At 31.2% G+C, this 19934-nt stretch overlaps 1 protein-coding gene across 1 annotated transcript in view; it reads left to right on the top strand.

The window, feature by feature from the left end:
- Positions 1–19934, top strand: part of LOC127715861 (uncharacterized) — a 77213-nt gene continuing 57279 nt past the window's right edge. Inside the window, exons 1-4 of the mRNA XM_052221987.1 lie at positions 1–7; positions 2318–2402; positions 2806–3010; positions 6839–6964. Of these exons, the coding sequence (XP_052077947.1) occupies positions 1–7; positions 2318–2402; positions 2806–3010; positions 6839–6964 (423 nt within the window). The remainder of the gene's footprint in view (positions 8–2317; positions 2403–2805; positions 3011–6838; positions 6965–19934) is intronic.

Genomic DNA, 19934 nt, shown 5'->3' with positions numbered 1-19934 from the left:
ATGCCAGGTGAGCCTATATTTATTTATACTTTTTTTGATAAATTGGCATTGGAAAGATGATAGAAATGCAACCAAAAATATATAGCGAAGATCTCTGTAAATGAAAGATGTGACCCATTACGTATTTTAGTTCATTGTTTTAGAAATATTCAGCAGCTCTATTATATAAAAAAGACACCCTGTATGCCCTTATATATTTACAGTTAGGGTTTTTTGCTTGTGAGAGAGCTGTCTGGATATGTTTGTTCATTTCTGTGTCATTTGGGCTCTTGTGAAGAGTTGTCTCATTGGCAATCATACTACATCATCTTTTTTTATACATACTGAATAGTCAAATGCATCAGCGACTAAAAAAGTATTATTAAACAAAAAACTGAACTCCAAGGAATATTTAAAAAAAAGTAAAAATCCATAAAACCTGACAAAATCAAACGTTCGACAAATTAACCAACGCCGCGGCGCGCGCGCGCGGCAATGGAACGAAGGCAAAACAACTTTGATATTCCTGACTTTAAAGAGGCATTTTCCGGATAAAATTGTGGGTTAAACATAGTTCTATAGCTAGCTGAACCTCCCACTTGTATACCAGATAAATTAAACTTATGAAGTTGAAACTATAGCTGCTCAGTAAATCTCAATTTCTAAACATGGAATTTCAGAAAAATATGTCACAAATCATAGATAATTACTAACTGTTGAGCTAATGATAGCCATAGGAACTAGTAGTCCACCAAAGGCGATCACGACACTGTACTAGACAAGGAAAATAACGCTTTTCTTGATTCATCGTCATCAGAAACACTTAAACCCAAACGTTTTAGATCAGTATCAGTTCGTGAAAACGTAAGGAGCCTTATGACCAAAAGTGACGTAATGGAATACTAATAGCAAAATGGATCTAAGGGCAACATTTTTAGGAAGGCGGATCCATTATTTTTTTTATCAATTTCTAAATGTATAATTTTAGAAACGTACGTTACAAATCATTTGAGCACCGAAGCACTACCTACTTATGAGACTATCTGCTACTGGCAGCGGTATCGACTTAGAAAATAAAAATAACACTTTATAGATTGAGGGCGATTGGGCCTATTTCTAGAATAACCTTAATCGAGGACGCTCAAACCAAACACAAAATGAAAGCCGAGGAATCATAAGTTATGTTATTTATTAGTACAATAAATTGAAAATAAAACAATGAAAACTACTCGACTCCTTAATGTTCATTCCCAAATGAATCGCTGATAGCTATCAAAGTCTAGGAAATTAGATACTAGTAGTTGAGAATAATAAGAGCAATACTGAAAATAGAAACGGGGCAAAATAAATTAATAGCGATGGATATCTGACATAACGTGTTAATATTGAAACAGACGATCGCGACTTTTAAAAAAAATCAGATGTATTTCGGCATATTTATATCAATTCAAATAAATTCAAATATTTATTGTCATATAAACTCTTAACAATAAGTTTGTGACAAATTATATTTCACGTTAGAAACTAAGGTTTCAATTCCCTCAGGCTAAGTTGACCTTAGATGGATTTGACTATAATTTTTAGGTGTTTTTTTGTTCATATAGCTTTTCAATTGTTTCGGTTCTTTTACATCATTTACTTTCAAATATTCTGAGAAAATTGACATTATATTGTCAGAAGTGTGTAATAATTTAAGATTTATAATTAAAAAAAGGGTTTCTGTTTTGATGTTTTGTCTATTATAAGAGGTGTTTCATGCACAAGTTGATTGTAAGGGTACATAAAGTACACATACTAAAGGTAAAAATAAATAATGACGTATCAGATAACATTAATGAATTCCTGGTAAGATTACTTCCGAGGTTTTTACATTAAGCTTCCGTGAATCGTCAAACATTTACCAGGTAAGGCATTGTTTAAAGTCATAAAAACTGTAAGCAGAATGTGTACATATTTTGTGATATTGACTTACCTCAAAACAAACACTTTGAAAAAATTAATTTCAGTTGATTTCGCCTAAATTAGTGTAAAACTTTTAATTACAATTAAACAAATTTCTGAATTCAAACTTCGATTTTCTTTTTAATCAATATATCTTTGTTTAATTAATCACTTCTGTAAATAACTTTTTTTCTAAATATATTTATGTTCTGATTTGAAGGAAATTTTTTTTTTAAGAATAACATTCACTCGATGAAGTATACATAGCCGAAATGGCGAAAAAAGTAGAGGTCACTCTCATAACAAAACTCCAAAACTATTCCCCACGGGTACTGATATCAGTTCGTTAACTACTGAATTAGAACTTAAAAAGGAATTGCTGGACAAAATAGATAAGAAAACAGCCAGTTGTTTTCAGAAAATGAGCGACTGAATCAAGAAAATGAAATATTAGAAAGGGACAAGGAAGCTGCTCTCTCAAGGTAAGAAGTGTATGCAAGATTAAACAATATAGCCATTGTTAATTATATTATGAAAATAAAGAAATACATGTACCCATACACAATTTTTCATTAAAAAGTATTTTTTTTAAAACACAAAGATGTGTGGTCCATTATGCCATTGACATACTAGATCCGATCGCGCTTTTAAATCTTTACCATATGATAATCCCTTATTGTCTACCGCTTTAAGTTGATTCAGTGATATGTCTTTACTTTAAATATTTACTTTTTTAATTACAAGTTTAATGCTGTGTCCGTATAAACTGTACTATAACTAGTTTCCGTTCTGTGATTGCTTTACAATCTTTTCACTACTCTTCCTCCACAAATAAAATTTTGTCAGCACCGTTAAGTGCATATTCATTTAGAATTGCTTATTTAGGTTAAGTAAAATAACAGGAGAGAAACTATCAAAAGGTAACCCATTCATAACAGATCTTGGGGACCCAAACAGGCCTACGAAACTTGGAGAAAGATGGAGTTCGCTTTATACCGATGAATGGACAGACGCTTTTGAAGAAATAAATGCAAAATGTAAGACAAATACGACTGTTGTCCCAGAAAAGATCTTATTGAAAATAGTGGATGTAAGTAGTAAAAAGTTAAACATACGTAGAAAAAAGCACCATATACAGTATACTTTGTGTGTAACTACTATACCGGTAAGATATTTATTAAACCCATTATTAACATGATCTATAGCTATTTACATTAGTCTTATTGGCCATCATGCCACATCTCCTTATTCTTTTTTTATATTAAGGCATACTGAAAAGACAGAATTGTCGACAACAGGTATCTACCGAATCGATAGTTTATTGCATATACGTGTACAAACTTTAAAAAATGACGTTCGTAATTCTATAAGGATCATATGTCAAATACTTAAGAGATAAAACAATTGGTTGAATTTTCATTATTCAGTACCTTTTTAACCAATCACAACGATTTTGTATACATTTATGAGAATGATACCTAGAATGCATTACATTCTGAAACGGTGAATTGAACTCTGTAAGTACAATATGTGATACTTTAACCTTTGATATGGTGATCTTATTTTTTGATATTATTTCATAAACTTGTAATTAAACAGAATATATCACTTAAATCAATCAAATACCAAAATACTCGTTTACGTACATCTTTTAAATCTCATGATGTAGTAATGAGTAGTAATGATTAAATTTAGAAATTAGCTCTTGCTTTTATTCACTGTTTTGTCATTCAATAGATGTAAAAAATAGCTCTTTCAATCAATGAATTTCATTTTTCATATTAAGTGGTGTTACACAACTTCCAGCAAGTTATCTCAAAATCAAGCCAAACGAATTGAGCAGTTGCTTCGGGATGTTGCTCTTCAATTAAATTTGCAAGACGAAAGCAAAAATTACATCTTAAGTAATCATATTAAATTAAAATGTTTTCACGATTATATAGTTATCTAGCATTTTATGATTATGAAATAAAGAAACCATCCACGTGAAAAAATACCACATTTCTTTCTAGCTATTGGTTATTCTGAAATACAAGCATATATATACGTTGGTTTCTTTTTACGCAGATGCACGTTGTCATTGTGACGTCTTAAACATGTATTGCTTTACACAACTGAGCAATAATTGCCAATTCAAGTATAGTGTTTGACAATTGAAATTATGAAAACGGCCTTTACAAAAGACGTACCAAACACCTTTGTTCAACTAGTTACAAAACAAGAAGATTTCAAAATGAGTCATTTATGTCATTTTTGCGGATCTTTCTGAATTGAAGGCCTCAAGCAAAAATGTAAGACAACATTCAAAAATATCAAATATTGATGTATAACAGACTAATTACTCTTGAACAGTACAGAGGTGCAATTTGATAGTTATATAATACATTTTTAAAAAAAGTCTTTTGATTGAAATCGAAGCGGCCTGATCATAAGTTTTCATTTTGAACTTAAACAGTTCACTAATTTTATCATGTAAACAGCAAAACCACAATCATATATAGAATATACAGTGGGCAAATGATAGTCCATATAACGTATAACAACGAAAACATCTAGACGTATATGTACAAGTACGGAGACAGGAGAGCAAATGTCTGAGAGCGGTTATTTTCTTTAGCTTGTACAAATATATCTTATATTACTGCCAAAATAAATACATTGAGCATGTTTATTTTCAGCAACATTTAAAAAAAACTTCACAAATAATACATGATGGTCTTGAAGTATATTTAAGATACTGGCGTATTTTGTCATCTTTTAAATTAGGTGTTATAGTGTTCTTTTATTTGTCTTTGTAAATTATTATCCTTTTGGCGTGGCTCGGTACTTATACATCCCGCCATTGTGTTATTGTGCCATGGTCATTTTTTGTATTCTTGTCTTTCATTTTTGCTTATATGCTTTGTCTATATGCCATTTTGGTTTTCTCTGTTCATATTTTTGTTTGTTTTTATAGTGATTAAAATGATAACACAATGTTAACTGCTGTACCCCTATTTGTGACATTACACGTATGTCTGGGGTTTTTTTCACACATTGTTGTCAATATAATTGAATTTTATGCGACTGTCGTACAAGTGAAAAGTTGTTTTTCATTCGTTTGGTGCGTTTGAGCTTTTGATTTTGTCATTTGATGAGTGACTTCCCGTTTTGGATTTTCCTTGGGTTTCGGTATTTTTGTTATTTTACTTTTTCATACAGAAGGAACTGAAACACTATATATTTAATGTACAGACTATTGGAAATGAAGGCTAAAATCATGTCGGATATAAAAAAGAAGATGTGGTTTGATTGCCAATGAGACAACTCTTCACAAGAGACCAAATGACACAGAAATTAACAACTATAGGTCACCATAAGGCCTTCAACAATGAGCAAAGCCCATACCGAATAGTCAGCTATAAAAGGCCCCGGTATGACAAATGTAAAACAATTCAAACGAGAAAACCAACGGCCTATATAATGTACAAAAAATGAACGAAAAACAAATATGTAACACAGCAACAAACGACACTTACTGAATTACAGACTCCTGAATTGGGACAGGCACATACATACAGAATGTGGCGGGGTTAAACATGTTAGCGGAACCCCCGCCCTTAACTAGGGACAGTAGTGTAACAGTACAAAAATAATAACGAACTATAAAAGGCCCCGAAATGACAAATGTAAAACAGTTCAAACGAGAAAAACTAACGGCATAATTAATGTACAAAAAATGAACGAAAAACAAATATGTAACATAGCAACAAACGACACTTACTGAATTACAGACTCCTGAATTGGGACAGGCACATACATACAGAATGTGGCGGGGTTAAACATGTAAGCGGGAGCCCCCGCCCTTAACCTGGGACAGTAGTGTAACAGTACAACATAATAACGAACTAAATCAGCTGAAAAAGGCTTAACTCATCAGATGGATACAAATAGAAATACATCTAACAAAAACACAGAGTGGACGTGGTCGGGTACTTGTACATCCCAACAACAAAAAAGACACTAAGTACAGATCTAAGAATACTCACAGTTACTGACAGCTAGTTCAAAGCCAATAAGAACTCATAAAAAAATCATGCATCTAAGACTAAATTATCAATCCGTACACATCCAACATCCAATGGGTTTAGTGTAAAGACGTCATAAACAGTCAGAGAAAAACATGACCTTGTGCAATGCCAAGATACTGGTATCGACAGATTGTAGATCCATGAAAGTGAATATGTATATAACAATAATATTTAGTTTGTTTTTAATTTACTAATAACAAAATCAGTATTAATACCAATAAAAACAATATTCAAAGATCTAATTGCAGTGTTGAATTGGTAACCTTTTAGAATAGGTTTATTTAGAGGATCGATAAGTTTACCAGGATCATTTCTAAATTTCCGAGTTTGGTCATAAATTATGATCCATAACAGTACAAAAACAAGTCTGCTATTAAAGGGGCGCAATTAGTGGCCATAGGAATACCTACAACATGTCGATAAACTTTGTTGCCAAAACGTACATAAATATTATCCAGGAGAAAATTGACAGCTTCACTCATCTCATCACACCTCCAGTAAGTATATCTAGAATATTTACTCTTCTCATTAGAGAAGTAGGCTTTAAATTAGTTGCAGCAAATATATTTGCATTCAGATTTACCAAACGACCATTTAATTAAATAGGAAAATTTTTGTTTGGTAAGATTGTGTGGAAGTGTAGTGTAAAGAGTTGAAAAGTCAAAACTCCACACAAAAAACAACACGTGGGAGGAAAATCCTAGGCGATAAGGCAATAAAAAAAACTAATAAGATCATGACCAAAGAAAAACACTCCACAGTCCACAAAACTCTTCACAGAAAAAAAAACATTAAGCAAAACTTATTTTGCCAGACAGTGAAAAAAGATCAATGTTTCTTTTTTCCAGAATCAAAATATCTATGCAAAATGCAACATGACAGTATCTGAAGTAGACGACTCAATTAAACTTTTCATTGAAACCTTCAGAAGTCAAAGTCAGAATAATGAACGGTTGATGGAGAAAGCAGTAAAAGTATGTTAATCTAACACAATTGTTATTATTTTCATTCCAACTTCAAAAACTGAAATGACTTTTATTAAGAAGTTAATATCGTAAATTTTATAAAAGAGAGGCGAAAGATATCAAAGGGACATTCAAAATCACAAGTCAAAAATAAACTGACAACGCTATGGCAAAAAACGAAAAGACCGACATACAAACAACAGTACATAAAATACAACATAGAAAACTAAAGACTGAGCAACATGAACCCTACCAAAAACTAACACAATTTAATATAAATATAGTATTTTTATTAAAACTTTAGAAACTGAAATGACCTAAGATCGTATATTCTTAACTTAACACTAGATCGTATATTCTTTACTTAGCACAAGTATATGTCTCTTTCGAACTTCAAAAAATATTTTCACAACTGCACCCATCGGTACTCAGACGTACCGTTATTTAGGAATTTTATACTTGTTTTTATGCTTTTCCAGATAAGGATACATGATCCATCAAAGTATCTGTCATTTTTGTTCTATACAAAATTTATAGAAGTGCAAATTTTCAAATTTTATATTATGTTTACATCCAATATAAGTCTATTTCAACAGAACGATATCGATATTATCAAATTAAGAGATGAATTCTCATCATAAGTCTTATAATGATTCTCTGATAGTATACCATCCACATTCCAGCTGCATATATTTTACCTACTTCTCATCTCTTCTAGTGGCATATTTTGAATTTGTATTTGAAAATTGGTTATACATGTTATATGTGAATATAGAGCAAACCTAGGCTTCCTCTATTTGATAAAAGTATTTTGTTTTAGCCTTAGTCGATATTATGATGATACTTAATTATTCTAATTTCTAACTTAATATGATCAAAGAAGTATACTTATATGTCTTGCTCTGTAGTAATTTCAAAGTTATTTTTTACTTCAAGATATATATAACAATTCTACTGTATTCAAGTAATATTCCTAAGTGATAGTATAAGTATATTATACAACACCTGAAGTGTAAAAATTAACAAGAGTAGTTGAAGTTATAATAAAAAAACAATAAATTTGAAATTGAAAAGAAATAAGAAACAACAAATAAAGTTGTTCTTTATTTGCTGAATTATAAAAGTCAAATTAACTGAATGGTCCTTGACCACGTCCGCCTCCACTGCTTTGAGTTGTATTGCTTTCGCGTGCTGCGTCTTTATTAGCCTAAAGCTATGTCAATGGAAATATGATGTATGACGCAAGCATAGAAGTTCCATTACTGGCTAACTGAAACCCATTATGTACATCGATAAAACGCGGAATTGCTTAACCCTTGTAGGCCATGTTACCATTGTCACATTAAGTTATTGATTTACATAACCTGAACCTATCTATGATCATAGCAGAGTGATAAATTGGCCTTTGTTATTGTATTTCTGCAAATCTCTTCTTGGATTGGAAGTGATAAAATGATTTTTGTATTGGGATAAAATTCATTTATTGTCTTCACCCATTTTATCTACACACATTGCTAGATTTAGTTCATTTGTTAGAGTATGGGGAACCAGAATATTTGGTACCAAATGGTAATTTCTAATCCCCTTTTCAGTTTCGTATAGGGTAAATATTTGAATTTTATTCAATTTATAGTTAAATAATAGCTTTTCCGGCTTCATGGTACTTGTATTTGAGGATACAATTATTGTAACATGATCAGGATGAATATTGTTTGTTTTTTCTCACAACATCTTTAAATTTACCACCACTATCGTCTTTACTGTAATGTAATTTTGAACTAAGAATCTGTTGATCCTTTTGTTCCATTTGACGATTTATCCCAGTAAAAGCACTTTCTTATAAGTCAATGCTAGCAGATTTCTGCGTTTAATTATTTGAAATCATATCTCTTGTCAGAGAACAACTTGTTAATTTTGTCCAATTGAGCCACATTTTGCTATTGAAGAAGTGTGCATTTAGACTTCAAGTTTGTTTTAGTAAATTTTTGTTAGAGTAGAAGTATGGTAAATGTTACTTAATTTTGTCCTTAGTTCACCTTTTTCTCTCTTCACAGTGTCCTTTTACTTATCATATCGTCATATTTTCCCATTTATTTAGGAAATGTGTTTTAATTTTATTGAATACTTTGCATATACAGTTTGTCCATTTTCTCCATTTTGCAGGTCAATAGAACTGTTCGTTAATTGCATATTTTATTGATGGCATTTGTGAAATGGGTCTCCATTCGGAACATAAATTTCATTAATAGCTATCTCTCAGTTTCACTTGTATTTTGACATGGTACCATAATCTTATCTCCAAGTGTCTCTATGTTCACTTTAGTAGAGGGACGAAAGATACCAGAGGGACAGTCAAACTCACAAATCGAAAACAAACTGACAACGCCATGGCCAAAAACAAAAAGACAAACAGACAAACAACAGTACAGATGATATAACATAGAAAACAAAAGACTAGTAGCTTGAGGTGTATCGCTATTTCGGTCAAATTTCTCTTCTTTACTTTATCTATTTTCAGAAATGTGTTGACGACTATCTATCATCAAACAAGGAAGCTACAGAAAATGAAATATTTTTTGTTAAGAAATGTTTAGAACTTTGCTGGTGCATATGCATTGCTGATCCACCGATGGTTATCGAATACAAGAACTTTGAAAGAAATAAGATTGACTCTACGAAATTTAATAAATATAACAGATCTGGAATAACCGTGGAATTTGTAGTATGGCCTGCTTTGCTGTTATATGAAGGTGGGCCTGTTTTGGCAAAAGGGACTGTGCAAACGAATGGTTAAGGAGTAAAATTTGTGAGCCTTGAATGGTATCTTAACATTTAAGAGGGAATTATTCGGCACGGATTAGCGTGAGACAACAGAAAGACAGATTTTACAATATATAGGAAATATTTGTGTCTTTGATAAGGATGAATTTCAGCACAGGAATACGTGAAATAAAAGCTGTCGACACGTTAAACAATTAATCCTCATTTACGAAACACTGTTTCAGTACTGGATCATTTCTAACCTTTCTCAAATTCATCTGCCAGCAATTCTCTGGAGAACTGTTCTTGAGCAGTCTCTAGAACAGTTCTTCTGACAACTTTCATACATAGTCACGATAAATAAGTGTACACAAGAACAGTTTGAAATGTTCTAGCCTAGCATAGTTTTTGTCAGTTCTATCTTAAAATAGTTTTGGACCGTCTTACCCTAAAATGATTCTGACAGTTTTATCCTAGAACTTATTCCGACAGTTCTATCTCAAGAAGTTTTTTTGGTTGGTTCTATTTTGTAAAATTATTATGAGTTTTACATATTTATTTATATTTACTCCACTATTGATTTCCTTTATAAAGAATTAATATATTCTTTAAATTTATCTTTGTTATTTCAAATAAAATATTTTTGGAAATCGTTTTTACTTTAAGATTATAAATATTTAGTATTGATCATGATATGACATTGTTATTTTTTAATTGGTTTGGAGATTTTGATTTTGATTTCCATAACAGATCTTTGACATTTTCTGTTTAATATATTATCATAGTTGTTTCAGATTTGGAACGAATTAAAGCTTGACAAATTGTATAGATTTTTCTCTCGTGGTGCTCTCAAGACGTGTTTGTTTTTGTATTGTTGGATTACTGTCTCATTCACGTATACACAGAATAGTATTTTTTCATATTGTGTCCATATTTTCTATCTAGAAAGACCTCTTAACAAATCTCAAAACAGGCAGCATATTTGAGCAGTGATACTTTACCTAAGTAGAATGACAATATTAAATATATCTAAGGTATGTCATAGTTAAAAGCGCTTACGCATATACCACACACTTTCGATACAATATAAAAAGGAAGTCTTCCTTAAATAACAGAAATAAAATGTTCTAAAAATAAATTCTTTTAAGGTACTTCTGCCTTGGCACTTAAAAGAACTTAAAATTATCATTTGAACTTCAACTCATGAATATGAATTGTTAATCTAAAGGAAAAGTGTCAAAATAAAATGAAGTAAAAGATGAATCAAACAGTTTGCACTTATTTGATGAAGTAAATCCCCTTTTTTTTATCGACACAAAATTGTTTTAGGTAAGGGACTGGTTGCCCTAGGTTCTCATTCATATATGCACACATATAAATACCAATGCATACATACATGACATATCAACAATACATTTCGATACATATGGACTTACACATTAGCAACATAATTATATTAAAAATGTACATATGATAACAAAGCCAGACATATACATTCTTCAGCTTTTCAGACGATCGGTTGAATAAAAGAATATCAATTTTTCTTCAAATGATGAAGCACCTTTGCTAACATACTGATTATCACTATATTTGTCTTAATATATAATTCTACTATATTTCAATATTTTCACTGTGTCTATTTGCTTGACCTTGCTATTTGATACATAATGTGCTTTATAAACTGATAATAGATATAAGAAGATGCGGTATGAGTGCCAAAGAGACAACTCTCCATCCAAGTCAAAATTTATAAAAGTAAACCATTATAGGTCAAAGTACGGTCTTCAACACGGAGCCTTGGCTCACACCGAACAGCAAGCTATACAGGGCCCCAAAAATTACTAGTGTAAAACCATTCAAACGGGAAAACCAACGGTCTAATCTATATAAAAAACGAGAAACGAGAAACACTTATGAACCACATCATCAAACGACAACTACTGAACATCAGATAAGAACATTAAACAAGTGATTCAGTGCAAAATAAGGCATCATCATAAATCTAGCAGCATTCTATTACCAGAGAATGAAAGCTTATTATATGTTCATTACTGTCAAGTTTTTAAGTACTCGTTTCAATGAATCCCAACAGGTCTAATGATGTGAATAGGTGATTACATAATGATTGTAGTTATCTAATTCATTACATGTACAGAGGTTGTTTTCTGAAATTTTCCATTTGAACAACAGCTCCTTATTTGGCAAAATTAAATGCATTAATTTCCATCTGAACATTTTGAACTTATTATCTTTTAGATACTAGAAAGTGAATCTGAGAGAGATTTTAAACTAATTTTAGGTTGTCTGTATTTAGCACCCTTTCCGATTAAAAAAAAAAACATTAAGTTTTTCTGTTTTTTTTTTTATTACTAAATACTTATATATATATATATATATATATATGTCTTTATTATTAAAGGAAATGATATCAGTATCTCCAAGCTTTATGTTCATTCGGTTGATATTAACATTAGTTTTGACTGATTTCTCATGTTTAAGCTTTTCAGTCCAGTGTGTTTTGGTATGGATTTTTTAAAGTATACATGTAGAGAATTCAGCTATCCAGTTAATCATTTTTCTTAATTTGAAGTAGTAACTTCTCTCTGATATATATATGTGTTCTGCTGTCAATTATGTCGTTTATATATAAAATATCACATTCAATCCATTTATAAAAAAAAAACCGAAGTTTTTCCTTTAACTTTTATGAATATATTGCCCCAGACTGTATGTTTTCTGATATATAAAAAGTTACATATTTAATTAGTTTTAGAAATATTCACAATTAACCATGATTTTATCAATTTTTTATAAAAAAAAGTTGGTGTATTATTCCATATCTTTTTTATCAAGTAATTTTGTTTTGTTTGTATTCATCTTAGAGATAAGCATGTTTTGCCTAACTCATTTTTGTACTCCCGTTTACGGGACGTGTTATGGTATACCGTTGTTCGTCTGTCCGTCTGTCTGTTGTCATCATGTAGGACAATAACTCAAAAACGCTTTAACCAATTTCATGAAACTTTGGTGAATTGTTGACGAAGCTCCCTTTCTATTTTTTTAAATTTTAGATTTTACGTTTCCGAGTTATGGGATTTTATTCATAAAAAAGGGGGGATTCTCTAGTTTTCAGGCAATAACTAAAAAATGCTGAAAATGAAACTTTGGTGACTGGTTTATATCTATCAAAATAATTTCCTTTAATTTTTTTTATAGATTTATGACGTGACATTGAGGAGTTATGGAACTTTATTCATTGAAAAAGCGACGGGCGTATCACGCAGCGCAGCTCTTTATTGTATAGATGTTGCAAAGCAGACCAGTAAACATTTCCTGATTATAGTATTTCTAATCCATTTATATATGTAAAGCCTTTATTTACGTCTCCACGTCAATCATTTGTAACCCTCCGTCAGAGAAATTATTAGCTTCTGTTGGCCTCTTTATCTCATCTTTTTTTCCCACTCCAAATGAATCTATTTATCATATTATTATGCTTTTTAACTTGTCTCTACATGTAGTTATAATGATACTATTATTATCCACAGAGGATATATTTGGTAGCAGTGGAGCTTTTACAATTGATATTTTTCCAAGCAGTTTTAAATTTATTTTTGATTATCTGTCAACGCACTTTGCTATTTCACCTAAGACCTTTTCTATATACAATATTTGGCATTTTTCATCATTATAACCAAAATAAATACCAAGACTTTTATCTGGTTTGTTTGTTCAATTTATATTTTCATATATCAACGTACATACTAAGATAATCATTATTAATATGCCAATGAAGTTCACAGTGATCGGGTTGACACATACACATATATTTCTCCACATTCTTTGTATTGTCTTCGATTTCATTTTGTTCAAGAACTGACAGAAAAATTTGTAGAACATCTTGCATTGACAAGTAGCTGTAAATAGATGCTGGAGCGATACGTTTAACAGACTTCAGAAAATGTAAATATTTTGCCCCTCAATTAGTTGACCTTAACAGACGTCTACAAATATCCTTAAGTGACTGTGGTAGCCCAATCCATTCAAAAAACTTTGCAAACACTCTTTTCGATATATTTTGCCATTGAGATAAGTGGCTTCGTATGAGGTCCTCTGCCTCTTCGTTCATTTCAAGATAAATTCCTTCATTTAAAATCTTGAATGGCTGGGAATCTGAACAAGTCTTGACACTGTCATGACTCATAATCACCAAATATACCAACAGATAACGATGGTATTGTTTTCATCCTTATACGTGCGTTGGATCTGATCAACAGGTATAGAAATACCGCTTAATGATTTCGTCCGAAAGCCATGTCATGAACTATATGTGAGCATCACATCTACGCAGTAAAAGATATTTGACAATGTTGTACTGTCTACACATCCATGCAAGTTCAAGTGCGTCATATGACCAATAATAACAATTGCCACTTTCCATCGCCTGATGTACAATAGGTAACGGATCAAAAGAAGCATCATATTTACCGAAACATCTGTTTCTCAAAATTGGTTTTATCATAGTAGAAAAATTATGACGGCGTTTTTTACGAACGACTCCAGCGTCGTGAAACGCCAAATATTCAGCCCACGGCAGTAAACTGACTTTATTAAAAGTTGTATTAACATTAAATCCGTAGTCTATAAAAAGTTGAACAATATTGGCCTTTAACATTATTTCATCCAATACTGAATGTGCTGAAGATTGTAGATGTATTTTCTTTTCCATAAATCTTTGAAAGTTATCATCCTTTAACATTCTATCATAAATAGGGTAACAACCTGTAACAGATAAAAATAAGAAATACAGACTTTAAGTGTCAGTCTTTGTAAAAATCTGACAATTAAGAAGAATTTCAAAACACGGCCGAAAAAACCCGCCGACCTAACCATCCTATTTTGAAGTTATCCTCATCCTGAGTTAAAAATGGTAGGTCTTTCATTTCTGGGAGTCTGGCAATTCGAGAAATATCTAGATAACTTATGGTTAGAATGATAGCAAATTACGGAGTTAGCTTCCCCCTTTTTTTTAAATTTCAAAAGTTTTATCTTGAAATACCAGAACAGGAAAAGGAAACGAATGTTATATTCATGCACCATTATACATTTTAAACATAAATTAATGTAAACTTGAGTGGGTTTTTATTTGTTATGTTTTCACCACTGCTTGATTCTTAGGCAAATTGGCACTTAAATACAACTCTCCTTTAACATCCTACAAAAACTGGAAAGCTCATTGAAATATACAAAAGTATATTGTATCCACTGTTACACTTCGAAATTAATTTCGCAAATAAAACATAACAAGGCACTTCCCTGACCTATTTCAAATCAGTCATCACTGACCTTTTGAACAATACACAAACACCTATGTTGAAATCTCTTTTAAATGTGGTTTTGTGTTTTTAATTTGTTGTAAACTTAAATCTACTTATCATACTTTATTCGAAATTTCTAAAATCAGTATACAATTATAATAAACAATATATTATAAAAATGTTATCTATCCTTGAAAATCAAATAACATCTTTTCTTTTTCTTTTAAATTTAATCTAAGAACAAAATCTGTAAATTCGAGGCAAAGGTAGTTTTCCAAGTCAAATATCATAAATCCACCTAGGAAGATAATAATCAAGGTGAAAACAAAAACGGAGGGGATTGCATAAACTCCAAATGAGCCAGTCCAGGTGCGTCGACATGGTAAGCGTTTCATGCTATTCTGAATCACAATGGAGAATGGGACACAACCAGTAAATTAATAGATCAGACGAATATTCTGGTATCTAAAGATCCAAGACGGTGAAACGTGTTGCTTGTGAGTTATAGCAAAGTTACATCGTATCGGTCGGTCAACCAATTTGTGATAGTTACATGAGATATGCAAACATAGGGAATGCTCCTGCTGAAAAATGGGAAGATGACAGTTGAAATCATTACATTTGTCATAGATCCTAGTTTGAACTCGTCCATCTGTGTCAATATCGAGAGATGAAGATATAAAAAACCTTTCTAATATTTCTTGAATGGTTTGTCACATTCATTAACATTATAAACTTAATTCAGAAAAGCTTTGTAGAATTTTTTATCCTGAAAGACCCCATTTATCACATATTATGCTCAACATCAATAGCCAAATATTTCATTAATGTTTAAAACAGTTTTTAATTATATGAACAATGAAGAAGTGCAATATCGATCACTATAGATGCTTTTAGTTTAAGATCTATCTTAAGACCAACTTATGGTGTGTATATATCTCAACTTATTCGATTCGCTCGTGTATGTAACAACATATTTGATTTTAACGGAAGAAATCTCTGTATTACTGAAAAATTATAACACCAGTGTTTTTGATATCACAAACTAGTCAAAACTTTCACTAAATTTTATCATAGGTACAAGGACATCATTCCTAAATATAAATCAACATGCAGACATCTTATAGGTTCAGGTATCTCACATCCAATCTTTTATGGTAATATGCTATACAAAGCAAAAAAATGTCACCATTTATCTCAAAAGCTAACCAAACCTTTAAACAGACTTATTCAGAAGTGATATAGTTACGATATTGTTATCAGGTCATTAAAGATGGCATATTTTGAAATTAATATTGATTCACTCATAAGGTCTTTGCATCGGAAATAAACACATTTATTCTAAAACCAACTGTTGGCATGATACGGGTTATGTTCTTCTCATATATTTTATGATGGTATGATACTAAACCCCTAACGGGAGGGATGGTGCTTGATTTTCATATGATGAAGCCATAGTATTTCAATCAGTTTAATTGAGGTCTGGAGCTGGCATGTCAGTAACTGCTAGTAGTCCTTTGTTAATTTATGTATCATTGTCATTTCGCTTAGTTTCTTTTTTTACCTATTCTGACAACAGACTCGGACTTTTTTAAACTGAGTTTTACTGTGCGTATTGCTGTGTGTTTGTTTATTCTACATTGGCTAGAGGTATAGGGGGAGGGTTAAGATCTCACAAAACATGTTTAACCCCGCCGCATTTTTGCGCCTGTCCCAAGTCAGGAGCCTCAGGCCTTTGTTAGTCTTGTATGTTTTTTTTATTTTAGTTCATTTATATGTTTTGGAGTTTAGTGTGACGTCCTTTTTCATTGAACTAGTACACATTTTTGTTTAGGGGCCAGCTGAAGACCACCTTCGGATGCAGGATTTTCTCGCTGTGTTGAAGACCCATTGGTGGCCTCCGGCTGTTTTCTGCACTTTGATCGGGATGTTGTCTCTTTGACACATTCCCATTTCTATTCTCAATTTTATTCATAGCAAAATTTAAGTAAATCTTCTTTCCGTATGTTTTGTCCAGGTCCTTAGTTGCTCCTATAGATATGGTTTGCAGTGCTAGATGGTGATTCGTAGTAAGAACCTTGGTTTTGCTAAATTTTGTGAAATGTTGCATGCAACTAGAGCATAAGGAACTACACATGAACATCGAAAATTTGTTCATGTAATTTTTATACTCTCATAGAAAATTAAAATGTCTTGATCACAGTAGCACAAATGTATAGGATACATGTAAATATCGTTAATTAAATTCAGCATTTCTTTCTTTTGATTTAATATTTATCTAAATCCTGTCCTTCTTATTTTCTTTAAAAATGATATGTATAAGGTTTCCGAATAATTGGTATAAATTAAATTTATATTAGTCCATCCGCTAAGTCCTATAAATTGGCATAATTGATCACTCTGTTGTAAAACTTTGCACAGAGTTAGTTATGATGCTAATGAACATTTTTGGATATGGAGTCACACAAAATAATACCAATATGGCCGCCAAATTAAAGTTGTCCGACATAAGGTACTGGGAATACACTACCATACAAAAAAAAATAGTTTCCCCTATATAACTCTTATGAAATAATTGTGATTTCGTTAATTTCAATGAATTTTAACGAAAAAAACAGGTCCTAGTTTTTATATTGAAATTGAACAAAGTACATTGACACCGAAGTCTTTTACAGATATATAAGGAATATATCGTCGCGAACATTAAGACACCCCAGCTACCCTACAGTATTTTTTCAATACCATTTCTGTTACAACATGTTCTATTCTGGTAGAAAGCAAAAGTAACAAAAAAAATTCTACTATTTAAAAATTCCCTTAAAATCAACCTTTTGTAAGATAAACTAACCGTATCGAAATAATGGTACCTACATGTATTGACTGAAATAATAACATATACAGTATCGTATATATAGATCAATAATTTCCATTTTGCTAAAGGTTCTGAGTATTCTATCCCCAGGAATGACAATATGAGTATGATCTGTCTAATAGAAATATTAAAATAAATATTTCGGGCAAACGTGTTTCATATGGGGACATACTATCTATATGTTTCAAATTTATTATAGCTTTAGTTAACTGTAAATTGAAAAATGTTTTCAAAACATGCAAAGATTCCACTGCAATTTAATTATTGCCGGCTTTTGGTCAATTTATTTTGTCATCTTACCATGTAAGAAAAACACCGCTTTACATCAATATACATACTAACATCAGCAGCTACTATCTTTCCATTCTGGAGCTAAGAGCCTTTTGAAATCATAAATTTTACTATAAGACAAGTGAGTAGAGTTACAAAACATAAAACTTCGTTAATGAACTCCGTTTGACAAACACCTGTGATACAAGTAGTTAGCCAAAATAAACTATGAATATACCAATTAAAAGATTACTTGAGTTGTAAATATGTGCTAAATTGGATAGTCTATGAAAAGGAATATACTATGAAATTAAATGCTCGGGGCAAGCCCCTCGCTCTAAATTTTATAGTACATACGTTTTCATAGACTAACCGATACTTAGAATTATACAGGTAGTGAATTTAAATCATGAAAAACTATTAAAAAGGAAAATCGTATGCACTTTCAGTAAACTACTCTGAAATTTCCACTAAGTTATTATAAATCTAACTCAACATTATCCGTTATTCACACAATATCATATGGCATATTTGAAATAATTTCTAAAAAGTGAAATAGAACTACAAGGAATATTCAAATCGGAAAGTCCTTTATCAGATGGCAAAATCAAAAGCTCAAACAAATCAAACGAATTGTAAACAACTGACATATTCCTGACTTTAACAGGCATTTCTAAGTATATATTACATGTATGTTACCGTATTTCTAATACGAAACCATTTCTATGCACATCACGATTTACTCTCATACTGATTTGCGAATACCAGTATGCATTTGTAAAGATATGTATATTAAAACAAATGAAATCATCCTATATTTATATAATAAAAAAAATGGACCAATTGAATGTTATCATTTTCTTTTGAAATACGTGAAAAAGCCAATGGTAAACAAAGAATAAACTTGAAAATTCGTTCTTTTTTCAAAGATATCAATTACAACATATTAAACAAGAAAAACGGGAAAAACTACTAGTAAAGAAAATAGACACTTAATTAAGATAAAACACGATTTCGAACATAAATCGACCTGACAACTTTGTACTACAATTGACTCTAAAACTCCATTTCAGCGAGAGATGTTGAAGCGTTGATTCTAGAAAAAGACATCACGATAAAGGAATAGGCTGACGTCATGGCAATGGTTGAAATGATATTTAACTACATTATTATCATTTGAAATGACGGGCACTCTTTCCTGATAAACATTTTCATATAAGGGCTTAAGGTAATTTTAATAATTAAATGGCTTCATCGTGCATAAAATAAAACAATCTTGCTTTAAAAGTGTATTATATTTACTCAGTTATTTTGTACTTGCATGAATTATATGATATTCTTTTGATTTGATACACGCTCTCAAGATAGTTGATAACAATTTGAAATTAAATTGGTTTAAGTAATAGTAAACGTTCAATGATAAGTTAATATTGATATTAAAAGACCTTCGAACAAAAAGGGATGTTGAGATCCCAGAGCCCAAAAAACACTTTCCCCTGAATTGGACGAGTCTAAATATATTCAACTTAAATGATAGTTAAACAGTTCTCAGACTGATATATACAAATAACAGTTACCAAATTGCATTGGAAACGGACCGATTAAATGGCAGTACATCATTTAATTATTATAGTTTTTAGCATTTTAATAACACCATAGGATATTTTATAGAATTAAAAGGTAAATTTGTATTTTTGAATTCCAACTTTTCAAAATAACGATTTTTTTTATTTCATAAATGAGTAAATCAAAACCCTAT

This window comes from Mytilus californianus, unplaced genomic scaffold (assembly GCF_021869535.1).
Source record: "Mytilus californianus isolate M0D057914Y unplaced genomic scaffold, xbMytCali1.0.p SCAF_9, whole genome shotgun sequence".
Taxonomy (NCBI): domain Eukaryota; kingdom Metazoa; phylum Mollusca; class Bivalvia; order Mytilida; family Mytilidae; genus Mytilus; species Mytilus californianus.
The sequence above is the reverse complement of the archived record's forward strand: the minus strand, read 5'-3'. Positions and strand labels throughout refer to the sequence as shown.